We start from the raw sequence: 20,313 nt of genomic DNA on the forward strand, positions 1-20,313 counted from the left end.
TTAAAAATTATCCCCCAAGGTGATTAGAATGCTGAGAAATTTTCTTCTACATAATGAAAACAGAATTATATGTTGGTAGAACCCTTCTGGAAAGCCATTCAGCAAGACCCTTAATATTCATATTTTAATATCCCTCTTAGGATATTAATCAACAATGGGTTTAAAAGATATATGGGTATTTGCCCTGGTGTTAATTCATAATAGCAAAACTTGCTCAGCAGCCTGAATGGTCAACAATGGGGGAGCAATGTACAGGATCCATATAAAAGACTGCATGACCAAAGTCACGCTTTTTAGTATATTAAAGAAAGCTTGGTATAATGTTGTGTCTGTCAAAAAAATATATGCACAAGATCAGAAAAAAAACATACCAAGATAGTTCCAAATACATTGAATAAAGGTGAGGATTCTTGCCCTAGAAGATAGCAGACTTAAAAAGCTGCCATAATTTAAATAGTGTGGCTACAGGGATAGAAAAAGTGACCAACAGAACAAAATTGAGAGTTAAGGAATAGCGGCACACACATATGGAATGTTAATGTGACAAAGGTGACATGACAGATCAATTGAGGAAAAAAAAGTAGAGCTATTTCATAGAAAGACTGGCTACGCAAATGGGAAAAAAAATGGATCCTTACCTCACACCATACATAAATATTAATTCCAGCTGAATTAAAAATTTCAAAGTCAAAGCAAAACGTTATTCATTTTTCAGTGAAAACACAGATAAATGACTTTCTGATCTTGGGAAAAGGGAAGATTTCTTTAAAAAAAAAGCCACAAACATTACTAGTTCCAAAAGGAAAGCTAAATACTTCCTTGTAAGTTAAGACGGCTTTTAAAAAGTAAAAACATAAGCCACAAATTGGGAGAAGATTCAGCAACACTTATCTGATACAAAAATAGCAAAAAGGATGTACAAAAACTCATACAAATCAGTAAGAACATGACAATCAACAGAACAGAGATAAGACACAAACAGGCATTTCATAGAAGAGGGAACACATACGATCAACATAAACACGAATAGCCAACAAATTCTCTAAAATCTGGGAAAGGCAAATCAAGATCACAGATCATTTTACCCCACTTAAATAGCAAAAATCTCAAAGTATGAAAATAATCAAGGGACAATATACAGATCCAAAAGGTGTCTCATACACTGTTAATGGGAGTATTAACTGGTACAACCACTTTAGGAAACAATTGCCATTATCTTCTAAATCTGGACTCAAAACATATGATTTGGTAATTCCATTCATATGGTACATTGAAGGGAAACGCTTCTACCATGCCCCAGGAGCCCTGCCCTAAAATGGCCACAGCAGTAGGATTCATTATGGCAAAAAATAACCCAATTGACCACTGACAGGTGGATAAATAAACAAACTTATATTATTTTACAAAATGGAAATATTATACAGCAATGAAAAGCAATGAAGTACAAGCAGCTTCAAAGATAAATCTTTACAAAAAGAAAAACAGAGGTCCCAAAAGGCATGCTGCATGACATCCTTCTTAAAAAGTTCAAAAGAAACTAAATGAGGCACTACATACAGTAGTTCCTCCTTATCTGCAGTTTTGCGTTCTGTGGTTTCAGTTACCCACAAGTCACCCACAGTCTGAAAACATTAAATGGAACATTCCTGAAATAAACAATTCATAAATTTTAAATTTCATGCCATTCTGAGTAGTTTAATGAAATCATGCACCTTCCCGCTCTGTCCCACCCTGTAAGTGAATCCTCCCTTTGTCCAGAGTATCCATGTTGCCTACACTCCCTACTCACGAGTCACTTAGCAGCTTTCTAGATTATCAGATTGATCTTGGCAGTATTGCAGTGCTGGTGTTCAAGTCATTATTTGACTTAATAATGACCCCAAAGTGCAAGAGTAGTGATGCTGGCAATTCAGATACGCCAAAGAGAAGCTGTAAAGTACTTCCTTTAAGTGAAAAAGTGTTAAGTTTTTTAGCTAGTAAGGAAAGAAAAAAAATCACATGCTGAGGTTGCTAAGGTCTACAGTAAGAACGAATCTCTTATCTGTGAAATTGTGAATAAAGAAAAAGAAATTCACGCTAGTTTTGCTGTCGCACCTCAAACTGCAAAAGTTACAGCCACATTATATGGTAAGTGCTTAGTTAATACGGAAAAGGCATTAAATTTGTGGAAGACATGAACAGAAACACATTCCAACTGATGGCAAGCAGTTGAGCCAGATTAATCTTAACTAAACTTGATTGTTAAGTATATACGTACAGGAAAAAACAGTATATATAGGGTTCAGTACTATCTGTCCCTCCTTATCCGTGGGAAATATTTTCTAAGACCTCCAGTGAATGCCTGAAACCTCAGACAGTATCGAACCCTATATATACTATGTTTTTTATCTATACATATATACCTATGATCAGGTTTAATTTACAAATTAGGCACAATTATTGTGATGAGAGATTTTGGGGGGTTGGAGAATTATGGGTGACTTTTATTTACTTCTTCATTCTGCTTTTCAGTAATTTAAACACTCTGATGGAATCTATGATGACTACTATTATCCCGATAGGCTATAAGACACAATCACAGCTTCCTTCTCCTTTAGTTTTTGAAAAGGACTGCTTTTTGGGCAGTTATGATAATATAACTGGTATTACCACAAGCTTCATGATACTGTCCTTGGGCTCCTTGCTCCCAGATCTCTACATAAAACAGAAGCTACCAATGGTATCTTCCCCACCTGCTGTGAGACAAACTACAACATTAACATCTTTAAAAATTAAAGAGAAATAAAATATTAGTACCAACCGTTAACTCCATCCAACTGATTCTCACACAAAAGCTTATTTGCTTGATTATATTTTGTGAACAGCTGCCAGAATACGGATTCCTCCTTAGAGCACAGTTCAGTCACAGTGTTCTTTAACCTTTCTGAGTGCACCAAAGCTGAGAGGATACAGTCTAACCAACAGAGAGCATAAGCATTTTTCCACTGGACACATAAAGTCTGGCGAAATGATGTACAGTTGCTCTCCAACGGCATGTCCAGTTCAGATGTGTATCCTTCATTTTGAGGGGAAATTCCCCCAGTTCCAGAGACACCAATTGTAGGAGGATCTTTTTCAGTAGCCACGTCAACAATATCAGCTTCCAAAATCTCACTCTGCTCCAAGCAATCAGCTGTCCTAATTGGATTTGATGAGCTGGCACCACATACTTCTCCATTATGTTTGCTGTTCAAAATTTGTTCACCGTCAGTAACAATATGATTTCTAGTCTTTTTGGAATTTGCTAAAAGAAGTGAGTCTTTACAGCTGGTTTCCAAGATCTTTCTTTTTCGAGGCTTACTTGGAGTGTGACACTCTTCCGAATCAGGAGAAATTAGGTTATTAAGTGATTTAGAGCCCAAAGGATAGATGCACTAAAAAGAAAAAATAAAATGATAAAAACTACAAATATTCAAATAAGCTCAAGTTTTACTTTACAGTTTCTATATCATGGAAAATATGTATAAGATTTTAGCATTAATTTGACATGGATGGGGTATATTTATCCACCTAAATCTGAACTAGAGACAAACACAACTATTTAACAAAAAAATCTGGCCCCCAAAAGAACAATTTCTCCTAGTTAATTTGAACCAAGGGTTTACCCTGAGTTACATGAGGAAAGCTAACAAGGAAAACATACATATTTTTGCTTTAATAAAAAAATCTAATGTCAAGTAAATTTAAAATTTTCAGCAATGTAAAGAAATAAAATAAAATGTTATTCTTTTGGGACAGACACACTGCATAACACTAAAAGCTTGAAAAGTATTTTCAAATTAAAAAATATCTTATATTTTAAAACTGAATATGAATCTGAGAGCACTGCTGTTATTTTTATTTACTTATTTGTTTATTTTTAAGTGACGCAGTCTTTGCTGCCCAGGCTGGTAGCAAACTCCTGAGCTCAAGTGATCCTCCTGCCTCAGCAGAGTTCCTGGGATTACAGGCATGCACCCACTGCACCGGCTGTAGTTCCACATCCTTACTGAGTTTAGAGTCAAACTGGCTGAATTTTAATGACCTTGTCAAAGCTTACTGTGTGCATTAATACAATTTCAGCCAAATACCAAAAATGTAAATGAATCACTGATCAGTGAATCTTTCCTAAATTTACAAACTACCAGAATATTTTTACAATATAAATTCAAGAAATCTATACACTAAATGCCTTCACTTAAAATGCTCCTTCTTTTACACAAGTATGGTAGACTGTTACCTTGATGGCCCCCAGTGACCTAAAGAACTACACCTCCTGGTAATTCATGCCATCTCATAGACTCAGCTTGGCCATGTGACTAGCTTTGATGGGACATTAGCACACATGATGTCCACGGAAGCCTGACAAGCATTGGCTTACTGGGCGTGTCCTCTTAGAGCCCTTCTGGAACACTTCTTCTCAATCCCAGCTCTCATGCTGTGAAGAGCCCAATGAGCATCATAGAAAGACCCTCACGGAAAAGAACTGAGACCCCTGGCTGACTGCCTGAGCAGAACTCCCAGCCAGCAGCTAGTATCAACTGCCAGGCATGTGGACATTTCAGTTGTCCCAGCCAACATCGTGTAAAGTATAAGAATTGCCTTGTCAACCTTCAGAATTATGAGAATAAATGAAGCCATTAAAATCTGTAAGCCACTAAGTTTCAAGGTGATTCATTTCACAGCAACAGATAAATGAAATGTAGTAAATCCCCTCATGTAGCTTCTTCTATACAATTGAACACTACACTCATAATACTGCACTTATGAAATTCTTTAGTTTAAACAGATAAGTTCTAGATTCTTCTGTTAACAACTAGCTGCACAGTCACCATCAATAATCTGACTGACCATCAACTTTATATCTTGAGATTATTTCCTAGATCCTACCATATGTCAGAAAACGGAGAATACTTTAAAATCAATAGCAATAACTGTGTATTCAAAGTACCACAAAAGGTACATATCCAAAACAATTGAAAGTAGGATTTCACAGAGATATCTGCACACCTATGTTTATTGCAGCATCATTCAAAGACCCAAAAATTCGAAGCAATTCAAATATCTGCAGACAGGTGAATGGATAAAGAAAACGCAGTATATAAATATAATTCAGTATTATTCAGCCTTAAAAATGAAGGAAATTCTGTCATATGCTACAACATGGATGAACCTTGAGGACATTATGGTAAGTCAAAAAAGACAAATACTGTATGATTCCATTTACATGAAGTACTTAGAGTAGTCAGATTCACAGAAACAGAATTAGAATGGGGATATGGGAGAGGAAAATGGGAAATAGTTGTTAAATGGGTACAGAGTTTCAGTTTTGCTAAGATGAAAAAATGTCCTACAGATCTGTTGTGCAACAATATGAATATACCTAATACTTCTGAACTCTCCACTTAAAAACGGTTATGATTATAAATTTTGTGTTTCTTACAATTTAAAAATTCAAAATAAGGCTGGGCACAGTGGCTCACGCCTATAATCCTAGCACTCTGGGAGGCCGAGGCAGGAGGATCGCTCGAGGTCAGGAGTTCAAGACCAGCCTGAGCAAGAGTGACTACTAAAAAATAGAAAGAAATTATCTGGCCAACTAAAAATATACATAGAAAAAATTAGCTGGGCATGGTGGCACATGCCAGTAGTCCCAGCTACTCGGAAGGCTGAGGCAGTAGGATCGCTTAAGCCCAGGAGTTTGAGGTTGCTGTGAGCTAGGCTGATGCCACGGCACTCACTCTAGCCCGGGCAACAAAGTGAGACTCTGTCTAAAAAAAAAAAAAAAAAAAAGTAAAAACAAAAAAAAAAATTATCTGGACAACTAAAAATACATATAGAAAAAATAAGCCAGGTGTGGTGCTGCACACCTGTAGTCCCAGCTACTCGGGAGGCTGAGGCATAAGGACTGCTTGAGCCCAGGAGTTTGAGGCTGCTGTGAGCTGGGCTGATGCCACAGCACTCTAGCCTGGGCAACAGAGCGAGACTGTCTCAAAAAAATAAAAATTAAATTTTTAGGAGGAAAATACTGCTGAGCAAAAAATTAAAAAAAAAAAAAATTTTTTTTGTTTGAGATCCCCAAAAAACATCTCGGACAGTCAAGATCATGGTGTATATACCCTACCTGCACCCCTACTTAATTAAACACAATAAAAAACCATAAGGGGCACTGGGGCTACAAAACTTAGTGGCCTGGATGGCTTCCACTCACACTTTCCAATGTCCTCACTGATTTTACATAATCTGTGCTCCCATCAGAGGGCTAATCTACAATATAATTTGTCCCTATCTTGATTTTTCCCTTTTATAAATTAACACTTTTAGATTTCTATCTCTTTATGCCTGATTTTAGTTTTTTTTTCAGTGACCATGTATCACTTTTACAGCTAGAATAAAACTTTTAACCTCTCTTCAAAAAAGAAAAAAAAAACATAAACACTATACACAAAGCATTAATTTTTTAGCCCGGCACAAACATCTAATGTCATTTAAAATCTAATGCTGAAAAAAAAGTAATCCTGTCTCTTTCCCTGATTTTTGGAGCAACTTAAATAAATTCCTGCTTTTATTCATGTAAAATAGAAATAAGGAAAACATAATATGTCTATCTTATATTTGGATAAGTAATTCTCTGTAAGGTATAGCCAAAGGCAAATTACAAAAATAATTTACACTCATTTTACAAATGAAGAAAACAAAAACAAAAAAGTGTTTTCACTGATGACTTAACACTAATAATATAAAAACCTCTTTATTATAAATTTCATGGTTTTTTCAAACAAAGAGTGAATAATAAAATGCTCCAAAATAAACGCTGAATAACGTACTCCTCCAAAAAAAAAGGACAATTTAAAACTTTCTACTGTTTGAAAACATTTGAGTTTCAATTTGGTACTAATTTTGAACCAGAGTCTTGAATATTGGTATATACAAATCAAGAAACATATAAATATCTGATTAAAAGGGTTTTTCCAAATGGCTGTATGCAATTTTATAGCAGAGTGGACTCCAAATTTTAGAGCTCTTTAGAAATTAATTTGATTCAAGTTTGCTTTAGCAAACTTTACTGATAAAAGGCCAGATAATAAATATTTAGATTTTGTGAGCTATACAGTCTCTGTCACAATTACTCAATTCTGCAAACACAGCCATAGACAATACATAAATGATTGAGCATGGCTATGTTCCAATGTGTTTATTTATGAACACTGAAATCTGAATTTCATACAATTTTTCTGTGTTATAAAAGAGCAGTCTTTTGATTTTTTTCTCCAACCATTTAAAAAAAGTAAAAATCATTCCTAGTTTATGCATCACACAGTAAAGAGTTTGCTGACTGCTGGTGTAAACCAATTCACTTTAAGCAGTACACTGAGCTCATACTGCTGATAAAATTTTTTTAAAAAATTAGATCAATAATAAATTACTCAGTTCTTTTAACATTTGCAAACTATATACTTAAAATTCTTGTTTATTTTTCCTTATCACTTAAAAAAAATGCTTCAAAAACTAAAAATGCATATAATATACCTAATCTTAATAGGCAAAACCTATCTCCTGAGGATGACTTCTCTATTCTTACAGTCCTTGGTTAAAGAACTCTTCTGAAATATTATACATCGTTCAAAAGAGGAAAAAAAGTAATTTTTATTTAGAATCAGTAAAATTTATTTTGTCTTTCCAATGTTCCAATTCTACAACTTTATTTGGAGCTAGTTAATTAGTAAACTGTGTATATAGTCTGTTGTTAGGGATGAGCTGTCAAAGCTCCTAAAATTAATCCCTTCCCTTGTGTAACAGAGCCTATCCCCTGCTCCAGGGATGCCCCTCTAGACACTTTCCCCTAATTTTCCCTCTCTACTGGATACAATCAGAATACAAACGTGCTGTTACTTTTTCCCAACTTAAAAACAATCCCCCAAAATCAATACTTCCCAAGTCTCCTCCCTCTAACTCCCACCAGGCTTTTATCACTATTACTTCACCCCAACTACTCTCATCAAGGTCTCCAAGGACCCCCAGAACACTCTAGTCAAGGGTGAGTTGAATCCTCACCTTCCTTAAGCTCTCAGCAGCATTTAATAGTAATGACTTCTTCCCTTCCTTCCTTGACTCCCAGGACAATGCACACTCATTCCTGGTTTTACTTGTACCTCACTGTCCACTTCTCAGACTCTACTGTGGTTCTACTTCATCTCTCCAATTTATTAATGCTGGAGTGTTCCAGGGCTCAGACAGTGGACTTCTTTATCCATACTTATGGTTCAGTTACCTACATGCTCATGATGATCAAACATCTCCAACCTCAAACTCTAATGCCAGATACATAGATCTGTTTACTCCATATACCCACAGATGTTAGAAGTCTCAAGCTTAACTGGTCCTGACCTCTTGGTCTTTCCCCCAGATCTTGTTCTTCCAAGTCTTCTTAGCTCATCAACTGGCAACTCCATTCCCCCAAGTGTTCAGGTCAAAAATCCTGGAATCATCCTTGCTTCCTCTCTCCAAACCCTTATCCCAATCTTTCAGCAAATCCTGTTGTCTTTACCTTCAAGGTTTAAATAGAATCCAACCACGCCTCATCCCCTCTGCCACTACCCTCTCCCCCTGGAATACTGCAATTGCGTTCAACTAGTCTGAAGGGAAAAAAATTGTTTTCCTTTCTGTTTGTCAACCTAAGTAAGAAACAGAAGCTCTCTAAAAGAAAATGATATTTATTCAAGAATAAAGCATTGCAAGTGGAACACGTGTACCATGGTAAACTATGTGTACATTCAGAGAGGTAAAGGAAGACAAAGGGTTTTAAAGGAAAAATGAAGAGGATTACTTAATTGTTTTGAGATAATTATCCTTGGCTACAAAGATCACTAACAATGCTGACACCAATCCAGGGTTGGACAGGCAGTTGCTGAGCAGATGTCCTAGCATAAGCACTTTTTGTGTAAGGTTGTAAAGGCCTTGTGCAAGGTTACGGTTCTTACAGAGTCTTTTGTGATAATTTTATCAGGCATTTATGCACGAGAACCCTCTCTTAGTAGCCTTCTCTGGCTCTACTAGTCAGGGTTTTCTTCCATTTTGATTATAACCACCTTCACATATTCTACCTTCACAGTACACTTCTGTGATCAGATGTGGGGGGAGGGGTTCCCACACCAAGCAATTCTCCCGTGGCCATCAACTAGGTATCCTATGATTCAATTCAATTTTGATACTATCTACCTGGAGAAACTGTCATATCCTACAGGTTAAGGACTCAGTCCTACAAGACTGTCTCCACTCCGGATGTCAATCCCAAGTCCAGACTACCTATACATCTGACCCAGCTGGTTACAAACTGGGTTTCCCACCGCTCTCTCCTCAGATACAATTAATTTGTAAGGATGGCGCACAAAACTCAAACACTTACTTGGTTTATTCTAAAGTATATTACAAAGGATACAGACAAAGAGAGTGACAGGGCAAGGTATAGGGTGTCGGTGGGCGGGGGTGCTGAGCTTTTAAGTCCTCTGGGCACAACACCCTCCCAGTAACCTCAAAGCTCAAAAAATCCAAATCTTGTTTTATATAGAGCTTTATCTCTAGCCCTGCCCCTTGCCTGGAGGCTGGCGGGTGGGGCCAAAAGTTCTAACTCTAACTCTCTAATCACTTGGTCTTTCTGGGCAGTGGCCCCATCTGAGGCTACCTAGGGCTCCACTCTAAGTCACCTCATCAGTATAAACTCGTGTTAACAAACAGGATCATTAAGAATAATAAAAGATACTCATGAGTCAGGAAATTTCAAGAGTTTTAGTTCTATGATGGAAACCAGGGACAAAGACCAAATATTTTTCCTATTATACCACAACTAGTCTCCCTGCTTCAGGTCTTGCTCATTACATTTATTTTCAACCCAGCAGCCACAGTACTCCCCTTAACACCTGTCAGGTTACGGCACTTCTCTGCCAACATCCCTACTATGGCTCCTCAGTCCACCCAGAGTAAAAAAAGCCAGAGACCTTACAATGGCCTATAAGACCCTTCTTGGTCCAGCTCCCCCATTATTTTTGACCTATCTTCTTTCTACCATTCTGCTGGTTTCACTGCAGCAGCACAAACATGACAGAGAGCCTCCATCCTCTCAGGGCTTTCCTGGAACTTGCTTCTCTCCCTGCCTAGAAGGCTCATTCCTCTCTTCATCTCTTTCAGGCCTCTGCTCAAATTTCACTTTTCTCAATAAGATGCTCCCCTCACCACTCTTATTTCAAATTGCAAACTCCATGGCCGGGCGCGGTGGCTCACGCCTGTAATCCTAGCACTCTGGGAGGCCGAGGCGGGTGGATTGCTCAAGGTCAGGAGTTCGAGACCAGCCTGAGCAAGAGCGAGACCCCGTCTCTACTAAAAATCTACATAGAAAATATTAGCCGGGCATAGTGGCGCATGCCTGTAGTCCCAGCTACTCGGGAGGCTGAGGCAGTAAGATCGCTTAAGCCAAGGAGTCTGAGGTTGCTGTGAGCTAGGCTGATGCCACAGCACTCATTCTAGCCTGGGCAACAAAGTGAGACTCTGTCTCAAAAAAAAAAAAAAACAAAAAAAAACAAATTGCAAACTCCTCCCTCCCCAGCATTCCAGTCTTCACTGCTTTATTTTTCTCCACAGCACCTTTCACTACCTGACACAAACACACAGACTTTACTTATTATCTGTCCCACTTTAGAACATAACTCCCTTAAAGGCAAGATATTTCTGTTTTATTCATTATTGTATCTAACTTTGTATCTGGAACAGTACCAACACTGTGACACTCATAAAAAAATTTGCATAAATGCATACGGAAATTTGTTTGTATTTACAGACATGCCTGGGATTATTTCTCTTCAAATTGTACCCAGCGAAAGTATCTATTTGGTGGTCACGTGGTCAAGTCATGTTAGTCTAGTATTTTCCAAACTTGGCTGATCATCAGATTCATCCACAAAGTTACAAAACTACAGAATTCTGTGCCAACTCAACTAAATCAGCATCAGGAGGTGAGACCCAGAAATTTATTAAAAGCACTCCAGGTAATTCTATGAACTGCTAGTTTAGCTGCAATAAACATATCTGAAATTAGAGGATTACATTTCAATCACAGCTCTGCCACTCTACAAAGATCTTCTTTTCCTAAACTCCATAAATCTATTTTCTTATTCATAAAATGGGAATACTTATCTTGCAAAGTTTTGAGAATTAAATGTGGATAAAATAGTCTCATCAACTGTCAAACACAAAATGTAGAGTATTACAGAATTTAACGAGCCCCTGTAGAAAAGTTATACCAGTGAGTACAAATTACTATAATTAATTTTAAATGATATTTAGAGCCTTTTAAAACTTTAAGTACATATTAGCTCAGAGCATATATAATGTATTGTTTTTGGACTAACCAATTTCCAAAATACTCTGCTGGGGACATCACTGTAAGTCCCAAAATTAAACCAAAGAGATGAGTAACTATGATATGCTAATAGCTAACCAGGACTCCACACGTTTTAAAAAATAAAAATAAAAAAAAAATCAATCTTGACATTAATTTTCACCTCTCACAAGTCTAATGGCCATAAAAATAAACATTATTATGCAACAACACAGGAAACTAGGTGGAAAAATAAAAAGCTATTTAAAATTCTAAACCAGACAGATTTAGAACCCAGATTATCTATGTATTAAAAATCTACAGTCTAAAAATTACAAAATTAATAAAAATTTAAACAATAAAGAAAAAGCAAAAGGCTAAAACCTATATAAGAGTAATACTTTACCTGCAGATCCTCACACAAAAAGATAGATTCTTGAAAACTAATTCGGTAAGTCTTTAAGGCTTTTAACTTTCCCTTCTCTCTACAAGCAGGACAATACCCATCTGACGTAACTTTAGCTGAATCATAATTCTACAAGAGAAATAAAGCAAATTAAAATATAGACATTCCTAGAATATACAAAATTATAAAAAGTTAAATGGAAAGGCAACCAGAAAAAATTACAATTTTCAGCTAGAAGAATCCTGGTAAGATATTTTAAACATAGCAAATAAAAGAAATGCATTTAAGGCTTTAAATACAGCTATTATTCCAAAAATAATGTGTTATAGTCTTAAATATATTTTAAGTGTTGAGAAGAGCATCAATTTTATTTGCAAGGAAAAAGTAACATCAACTGCCAGGGAAAATGTATGTGTCATACTTTTAAAGAATAGTAAACCACAAGGTCTATGTTTTATTTCTACTTTCACATATCAATAAAACACAGAGAGGTAAACACAGTAAAGCAATCTTTCGCCATTACTATAAGATTTCCGTGGAAGATACAGTTTTTTAGAAGTTACTTGGTAACATTAAAACCGAATTGAAGTCTCAAAAATAGGAGGGGAAAAAAAAACAACTTTGCACCGAGGCAAAAAATAAGTTCACTAACTTTTCCCAAATACCCCACCATGTGGAGTGAAGATATCCCTATATCAGTCCCTGGTCCAATCACTGGCAAACCATTTCCAATCTTCGGGGAATCCATCATTCCGAGTCATTGGCTAATTTATGTCACTTGAAACATGTCAATATCACTAAGGATTTTTCAATGAACCCTGGAAAAAAAAAAGTCAATAGACAATTAAATAAAAAATTCTATTTACTCTAAAAAAGAACTGTGCTATTTTATACGATGTATCTATATTTTGAAGGCTATGTGTCCTAGAAGAAACATTCCACAATTATGACTTTGAAGTGAAAACAATACCAATATTTTGAAATCTAGCAAATTTGTGGACAGAGTAGATATTGACAACAAAACCAGTTTAGACAGCAGACTCATTTGCAAGCAAATTAAACAAAACTTCTAGCAGAGGTAGTTACTATTTAAAGCAAACTGTATTGACCAGAGTTTGAAAACCTAAGTTTTTAGAGTCTACGCACAATGTGAAACAAATATGCCAGCATTATACTGAGAAAGGACTTAAAAAACCCCAGATCCATAGTGCCATCATTTGACAGGGACAAAAGAACCAATGAACCATATATTCCATACATTCCTATTGTTTTGAACTACCAAGAATACTTCACCAGTTGGGGAAAATGCTACTTTTTAAAAGCTGCCAACAAACTACTATTTTATATTATTTGCAAGTGATCTGTCATCAGAACAAAGATATAAACACTGTAATTGTATAAATTACACATGTGAAAAGCTTACTTTGAGTGTAGTCCCAAGAACCACATTTAGTAGAGTTAAAATTATGAAAGACTGGACTTCAGTGAAAGGAAAAAATAATTAAGAGCAGTTTAAATAAATATGGATTTACAATTTGGGGGAACCAGATACAGGAGACCTTTAGGCAAATGTGAATTATCACTAAGCTGAGATGTTGTAAAATAATTCCAGGCATAAGTCTTTCCTAAATTTAAGAATCCATGATTCCACATCAACCATGTCCTGGGAAACAGAGGCTCACAGGATTCACTTTGAAAACTAGTTATATTGTTCTGTTCCATCTGTATAAACTTCACAAACCTTTCAAGCCAAGGAATAATTTCAAAAACAAAAATGCTTTTTAAAAAAGTATCAGTGACTCTCAATTTCCTATTCTTGAAGAAATAACCAAAAGGCAGGGTTTCTCAACTACAGCACTAGACATTTGGACCAAATAATTCTTAAAAAAAGCTGTCCTATGCATTGTAGGATGTTTAGCAGCATCACTGACCTTTACTCATGTGATGTGACAGCCAAAAATGTTTTCAGACATTGCCAAATGTTCCCTGGGAGGTAAAATCACCTCACTGAGAACTACTGGTACCATCCTTTGATTTTTAGGCTCCTCACAGACAATTTATTTACTTTTGGCTTGCTCTACTTATACTCACAAAAGGGAACTATGTAGGAAAGAGTCAAACTTCTACAGCTCCAGAGTGATTAAAAGCATGGACTTTATACCTGCAGATCTGGGTCCAGAAATTTGTAAAATTGATTTTTCCTAAGAAGTAAATGTGATAATGCATGTAAAAAACTTTGCACCTCACACATAGTAAATTAAAGCTACTATTTGGTGCTAATTTTTTTACTTCACTCTGTGTAGAAAATATGCAGGGTATGCTGTATCCTCCTGCAGTATTCTTGAAAGAGAAACTGGTCGGCTTTGTATCTTGAATAAATTGTTCTTGATGAAAATTTCCATCTGCCTGAGGGAATCTAGAAAATTTTTTCAGATAGTTTCTCTGTCTCTATTGCAAAGGTAAAACATGAGGAGTCTTCAAATCTGCTATCATGATTCTACCACCAGCATTTCAACGGAAAAAGCAGGTAGATTGGTAGTTGAAATCCTGAACACACAAAACCCCCCAAACAAAAATTCATTTAAAAAAAAAAAAATACCACAGGTGGGCTTTCCAGGTCTTCTTTTAAATACAATTTACTTTGTCTTAAATACAAAATGCCGGAGTGGTTCTTACAACTTAATTTATCCTTAAGTAACTGCTGTTCCACCCTTCAAAAACCACCTGCTCCTACTTTCTGTATCTCACCTAAATTTTGGCATCTCCATCCTTCCAAACATACAAGTCTAGGAAATTTGAGTCGCTCTCTACTCTTTCATTTCCGTCTTCTTCACCAAATTCTATGGACAGTTCTTTGGAAAGGTCTCAAATCCCATTTCTTACCCACTCCACATCACCGTCAAAATAATGCTCTTATAAAACAAGTCTGAACCTGTCACTGCTCACCTTAAAAACACCTTACTCCAGCCAGATAGGCAAGTCCGTCCAAACAGCCCAATATGACCTAAAGACAGTACTATGACCTAAATAAAGCTCACGGCACTGTGAGACCAACCTAGCCTTCCAGTTTTATCTTCCTAAACACCACTTCACTTCCAGCATCTTTCTTCTAACATCCCCTTTCCATACCTCTGTAGCCACTAACGCTTCATGAGCCCTAATGTGAATTATTAGCCCATCATGGACCCATTTACAGAACAATGAATGCGTCAAGTTGGCCACCGGAATCGCAAAAAGTATGCAATTAAAGTTAATTCACAATCCTTTGTGCAAAATGGGGACACCCAGACAAATAGCTGTTCGAAGATGGGCCTTATATCCATTTAAGCTTGCCCTCCGAGACCAAGTGGGCTCAGCACGTAAACTGTAAAAGGTGAGGCCACAACTGCCTCGAAGCCGAAAAATAGGGTCTCTTTTCAGCCCAGCCCTGTCTGGTACCAAACCCAGCTGTCCTGAATCAGAGATTGATAGGACCAAGCGAGGTGGGTTTCAAAACCCAACCTTGGAAGCCAAGGAGGCGCAGGGTCCGTTAACCCTCCCCATCTCCACACGCCTTAGGAGACGAAAACAAACTCTGGTTTCTCTTCAGCGTTTACATCTCTGAGCCCACAGGGATCTGTTACTCCAATTCTGTACCTTAATCACCAACCCTTTCCACCCCAGCTTGTCCCAGCCCGGCCCATCCTTTCAGCGTGGCAACTACCCCACGGGTCACCCCAGCTCTGTCCCTTTTCCCTATATCGACAGCCAAAAGAAAGTACTCCCCTCCTCCCTTACCTGTCGCGGGGACTCCCCTTCTTCGTACCGGGTCGATCCAAACTCCTGTTCCAGCTTGAGCGCCACACCACCTAGTAGCAACGTTCAACTCACGTTACCTCCGGACTGCTCCTCCCCCACCCGCGTCTCCGCTGGGAAAGCGACTTCCGGCTTGAGTCCGCGGCAAAAGAGTCCCCCTCCCGGCTACACGCAGGGCCTGAAAGGACGTAGGCCTAGCGGGGAAGGCGAGGACGGGAGCACTTCCGGCGGCGATCTTCAGAGGCGTGGCTGTCTGTCCTGCCGCAGCCGCAGTTTCAACTGCGGGGACGAGTAGGGGCGGGGCCGGTGGCTGCAGAGCCCGCCATGTGTGAATGGCTGAGTTTGGGGAGGCGACGTTTCTGGAAGCTGCTGGAAAGCGTGCGAGTGGCGGAGGTGACGCCGGCGGCCAGGGGGTGGGGCGTGATTAAAACTAGTGCGCGGCCGGCTGCGGAGGGATTACGCTGAGGAAAGAGATCGGCGTGCATGTCGTTGCACTCTGGCCCGCGCAAGTCGTGGTCGGGAATCGACCGGCCCCGAGTGACCCTGGGTGGGAGAAGGAAGGGCTCCCGACGCCGCGAGGGTGCCATGGAGGCTCTCCGCCAGCGTGGCTTCCACGGTTGGGCCGCGCCGGGCACCCATAGTCCGCATTTCCAACCCCCTCGGTAGAGCCGATGCTGCCACAGAGTGCGCGTTCACAAAGGGTCACCACACACGGAGCTGCCCCTCCCTGTCTCCCTAAACCCCACCTTAGGGGCCAGGGGCTTTTCCACCAGGATTTTGGGGTGTTTCTCCTCCTTTCCTCCCTCCCAGATCTTCTAACGGTAAGGGGGGTAGCGAAAGCACAGGGACTTTGCTGTCCATGGTCCGCTCTGAGGAGTCAGCAGGGGATCTGTCCCTGCTTCGCTGATCCCTGCTGCCCTGCCTTGTTTTAACTTAAGAGAAAGGGGGAGTTCTCGTTTAGGTGGTAAGTTTAAGGCTCTGCTTTCGTAGGAAGGTCATGTGGTTTAAGGGACGTCGTGACCGCGAATGCTATTTCTGCGGCTGCATTCTAAATCTTGGGGCAGCATATTCCAGAAGTCCTTTTGGTCGGTTGGTTCTGCATCCTAGGATAACAATTTTTAGTTCCTAACCATTTATTCACAGAGTAACCACGATTGGCATTTTGGACTGCGGAGTTTTTTGGTGGTCTCAAACTAAATGATTATATTCTGGAGTAATGCTGATAATTTTGATGAGGTAGTATGGAGGAATCAAGTCTCGTGTAGGAAGAAATTCTTTAGTAAAATGGATTTTAGTTTTTGGTATTTATGAATTCAGATGGCCAAGAAATCCAAGGGTGTTGTTTTTTCTCCATATAAAAATAGGCTGGTCGGTTTTTGTTTACATTTTTTGTTTTACTAGATTATTAATGTACTGGTATATGTGTTTAAGATCTAGCTAGTTAGGTGTTCTTTTTTTTATGAATTGTGATGAAAATTTGAGAAAGTGTTATTTCCTCCTTTAGTGTTATTTCACTGAAATAGTGAAAACTGAGAGGGATTTTTCTTGCCTCATCATTGCTATTTCCATTTTTAGAATGGAATATGCTATTTTTAATAAACACTTCATGAATGTTAACTCATAAATTGAACAAAACAATTGATTCAGTCAAAAAATTTTTAGCTAAAATTTTAAGATTGCAGAACAACATCACCAATCTGAATTATATCAAAAAAAACCCCAAATATCGTCGTTTACAAAATTGATTTATAGTCTTTTAGTATAAATTTGATTTTTAGCCAGTAAAAAAAAGTATGTATTAGTGACAGAAACAAAATGGAGGTGGGGTTTGGGTTACAGAGAGAAAGGATAAGATTTTGGAGTTTGTTGTGTTTTGACTCCTTGTAGGTAGGAAAAGTCTGAAAAGATAAAGGGAAGAATTCTGATACAGGAGATCAGGAAAGTTTGACTAGAAAACTTCCCTCTCCTTTATATTATAGAGTAATAGTCCCAAGTTGAGAAAATTGCTGCTTATTCCTTACTAATAGATTTGGAATGCCTCTTTCTATGTACACTGGTCCCAAAGAAAGTGCAATAGTTACCTTCCAGTGAGATTAAAGCTCATTACCTCCATCCCCTTGGCAGGAGTATGGGACAGAAGTTTTATTTACCTATTTCCAATTATAAACATGATTTAATCACAGGAAGCTTTGTATTAAATCAATAACTAATGAACAGGTACAGGAGGAGTTCAATGCTGTACAATTAGGATTTTCATTTTTTTCTCATTTTCTCTGCTCATGATAGACTCAAACCTGAAATATAAAAGCTGCCTGATAGAATTTCTTGCTCTGATCTTATCAAAAAGATGAGAGTTGAAGTGACTAACCATACTTTCTAGCAGCAGCACCCATGTGAGTACAGTCTGTAATTATTATCTAAATCTAACATTCAGAAAACTCTGAAAGCAAAAACTTCTTAAGCTTGGCAACGAAATACGACCTGAACTAAGGAGAAACTATATATAGTCTTTATCCCATATGTTTTGCTGAAACTATATTAAAATGTGTGATTATGGGGTGCTGCCCTTGGCCACTGTTATGTAGGGTGTTATATAATGGTTTGTGTACCTTGTACCATTTTTAAATTCTAAGAAATTCTTATTTCTAAAACATATCCAACCCTTGAGTGTTAGTTAAGGAATTGTGAACCTATATTAATATTTTTGGCAGCACATTTACTCTAGGCATTTGTATAGTTAAAAAATTAAAATAACTTAAGACATTTTAGTTCTTCTCAGTAAATTCAGTTGTTAGGATAGAAAAAAATAGATCTATCATGCTGTATAAGTGCAATGACAGAAATATGCACAGCTTATTTTTAAGTGTAGCCATGTAGTGTTGATCCAAACAAGAAATTAATAGTCCCAGGGCTTAAGGTTGGTTTTTACTTTAGACTCTAAAATTTAGGTAGAACATAACAACTCATAATGTAGCCCAAATTACTTGACTCTGTTTTGCTTTGCCCACACAAAATGAGAAGAGTCCTAGAGGCTGGTTGTAGTGGATCAGACCTGTAGTCCCAGCACTTTGGGAGGCCGAGACAGAAGGATCTCTTGAGGTCAGGAGTTCAAGACCAGCCTAGGCAACATAGCAAGACCTCGAATCTACAAAAATTTTTTAAAAAATTAGCGAAGTACAGTGGTGTGAGCCCTATAGTCCCAGCTACTCGAGTGGCTGAAGCAGGAGGATCTCCTGAGCCCAGGAATTCAGGGCTACAGTGAACTATGATCACACCACTGCATTCCAGCTTGGGTGGCAGAGCAAGACCTTGTTTCAAAAAAAAAAAAAAAAAAAGTCCTAGAGTAGATACTGGAATTTTTGATATGTAATCCCATCTCTTTTGCTATGTGACCTTACACAAGTCACTTAATTTTCAAAGTCTTGCTTTACAGATCTCTAAAATGAGAAGTTTGAAATAGGTGGATCTTAACTAAGATTTCTTACAATTTCAACATTCTACTTGCAGATATTTACTTTTAGAACTACCGCCTGCTGTTTTAAAATTTTTCTCACTAAGGACATGGTCCCATTTCATCTAAGACTTCTATCTTGCTGATCTAAATTTGTCGTTTTGTTTGTAGATAATACATTCACATAGTTGAAAATTCAAAAGGTACAAAAGGATACACAGCAAAAAGTCTTCCTTCCATACCTGTTCCTCAGCCACCGGGTTCCCTGCCTAGGAATCAGCCTGTGCTAACAGTTTCTTGTATATTTTTCCAGAAACAGTTTTATGCTTATGCAAGCAAATAAGTACTATATATATTTTATTTTTTCCCTTTTTTAACATAAATGGTACATACTATGAATACTACTTATATACCTTATTTGTTCACTTGGAAGTTCTAGATTATTATATGAGGTGTTTCTTCATTCTTTTATGGCTGCATAATATTTCATTGTATAACATATCATTATTTGATCAGCTCTCTCCCTTTGGACATTCAGGGTTTTTTTTCAGATCTTTATTAAAAGCATTATGTAATGAATAACTTTGTTCATTCATCATTTTCCACATATGTGACTATATCTATACCTTAGCCAGTAGCACAGCTGGGTTTCATCTGTTTTGACACGTGTGTTCTCTATGCCAGTATGATATAGTGAGTGTTGTCATAGCCCTATTTGACTCTAAGAATATGAGATAAATCACATCACCTGAATGAATGTTTCTTCATTTGAGCCCTGAAATATATATATATTGTGTGCATGTATATGTATAGATGAAGCAGGTAGGTTATATGTAGGGACTTTGTCCTAAACAAATACACATATAAACCTTTAAGCATTAAAATCATACAACAGAGCAAGATTCACAGTGAGAGGGATATGAGAATTGAGACTGATTGATGTAACAACAGGTTTGTGATTTCTAGATCATGCTCATTCCAAGACATATGCTCAGTGAGTACTATTTAAACTGATATTTTTCTTTTAAGTTTTTTGCCAAGCATAATGTAGTTGAATTTGTGTATGATACAACTTCTAGGTATTCCCACTTTACCAATGAAGGAAAAAAAGTAAACAATGTACCCAAATTTACATAAAAAAGTGGCAGACCTGGGACTAAAGCCTACATCCTCTAATATCTGATCCAGGGCTTTTTCCAGTATGTCACCCACTCTCAGAATGTGTAGCTCCAGCTGTAGATCTGAGAATGTCTACTGGTTAGGGACTGCATT

At 37.8% G+C, this 20,313-nt stretch overlaps 1 protein-coding gene across 3 annotated transcripts in view; it reads right to left on the bottom strand.

Annotated features, from left to right (window-relative positions):
• USPL1 (ubiquitin specific peptidase like 1) overlaps positions 1-15,691 on the bottom strand; it is a 35,111-nt gene extending 19,420 nt beyond the window's left edge. Inside the window, exons 1-4 of one of the 3 annotated variants that reach the window (XM_045567069.1) lie at positions 15,573-15,691; positions 12,448-12,613; positions 11,796-11,924; positions 2,801-3,413 (exon numbers count right to left, since the gene is read on the bottom strand). In XM_045567069.1, coding sequence (XP_045423025.1) covers positions 2,801-3,413; positions 11,796-11,924; positions 12,448-12,546 — 841 coding nt within the window. In that variant the 5' untranslated portion in view covers positions 12,547-12,613; positions 15,573-15,691. The remainder of the gene's footprint in view (positions 1-2,800; positions 3,414-11,795; positions 11,925-12,447; positions 12,614-15,572) is intronic. The other 2 variants (XM_045567070.1, XM_045567072.1) reach the window with 2 other exon arrangements.
• Between the last annotated feature and the right edge of the window lie 4,622 nt (positions 15,692-20,313).

Source organism: Lemur catta, chromosome 13, assembly GCF_020740605.2.
Source record: "Lemur catta isolate mLemCat1 chromosome 13, mLemCat1.pri, whole genome shotgun sequence".
Taxonomy (NCBI): domain Eukaryota; kingdom Metazoa; phylum Chordata; class Mammalia; order Primates; family Lemuridae; genus Lemur; species Lemur catta.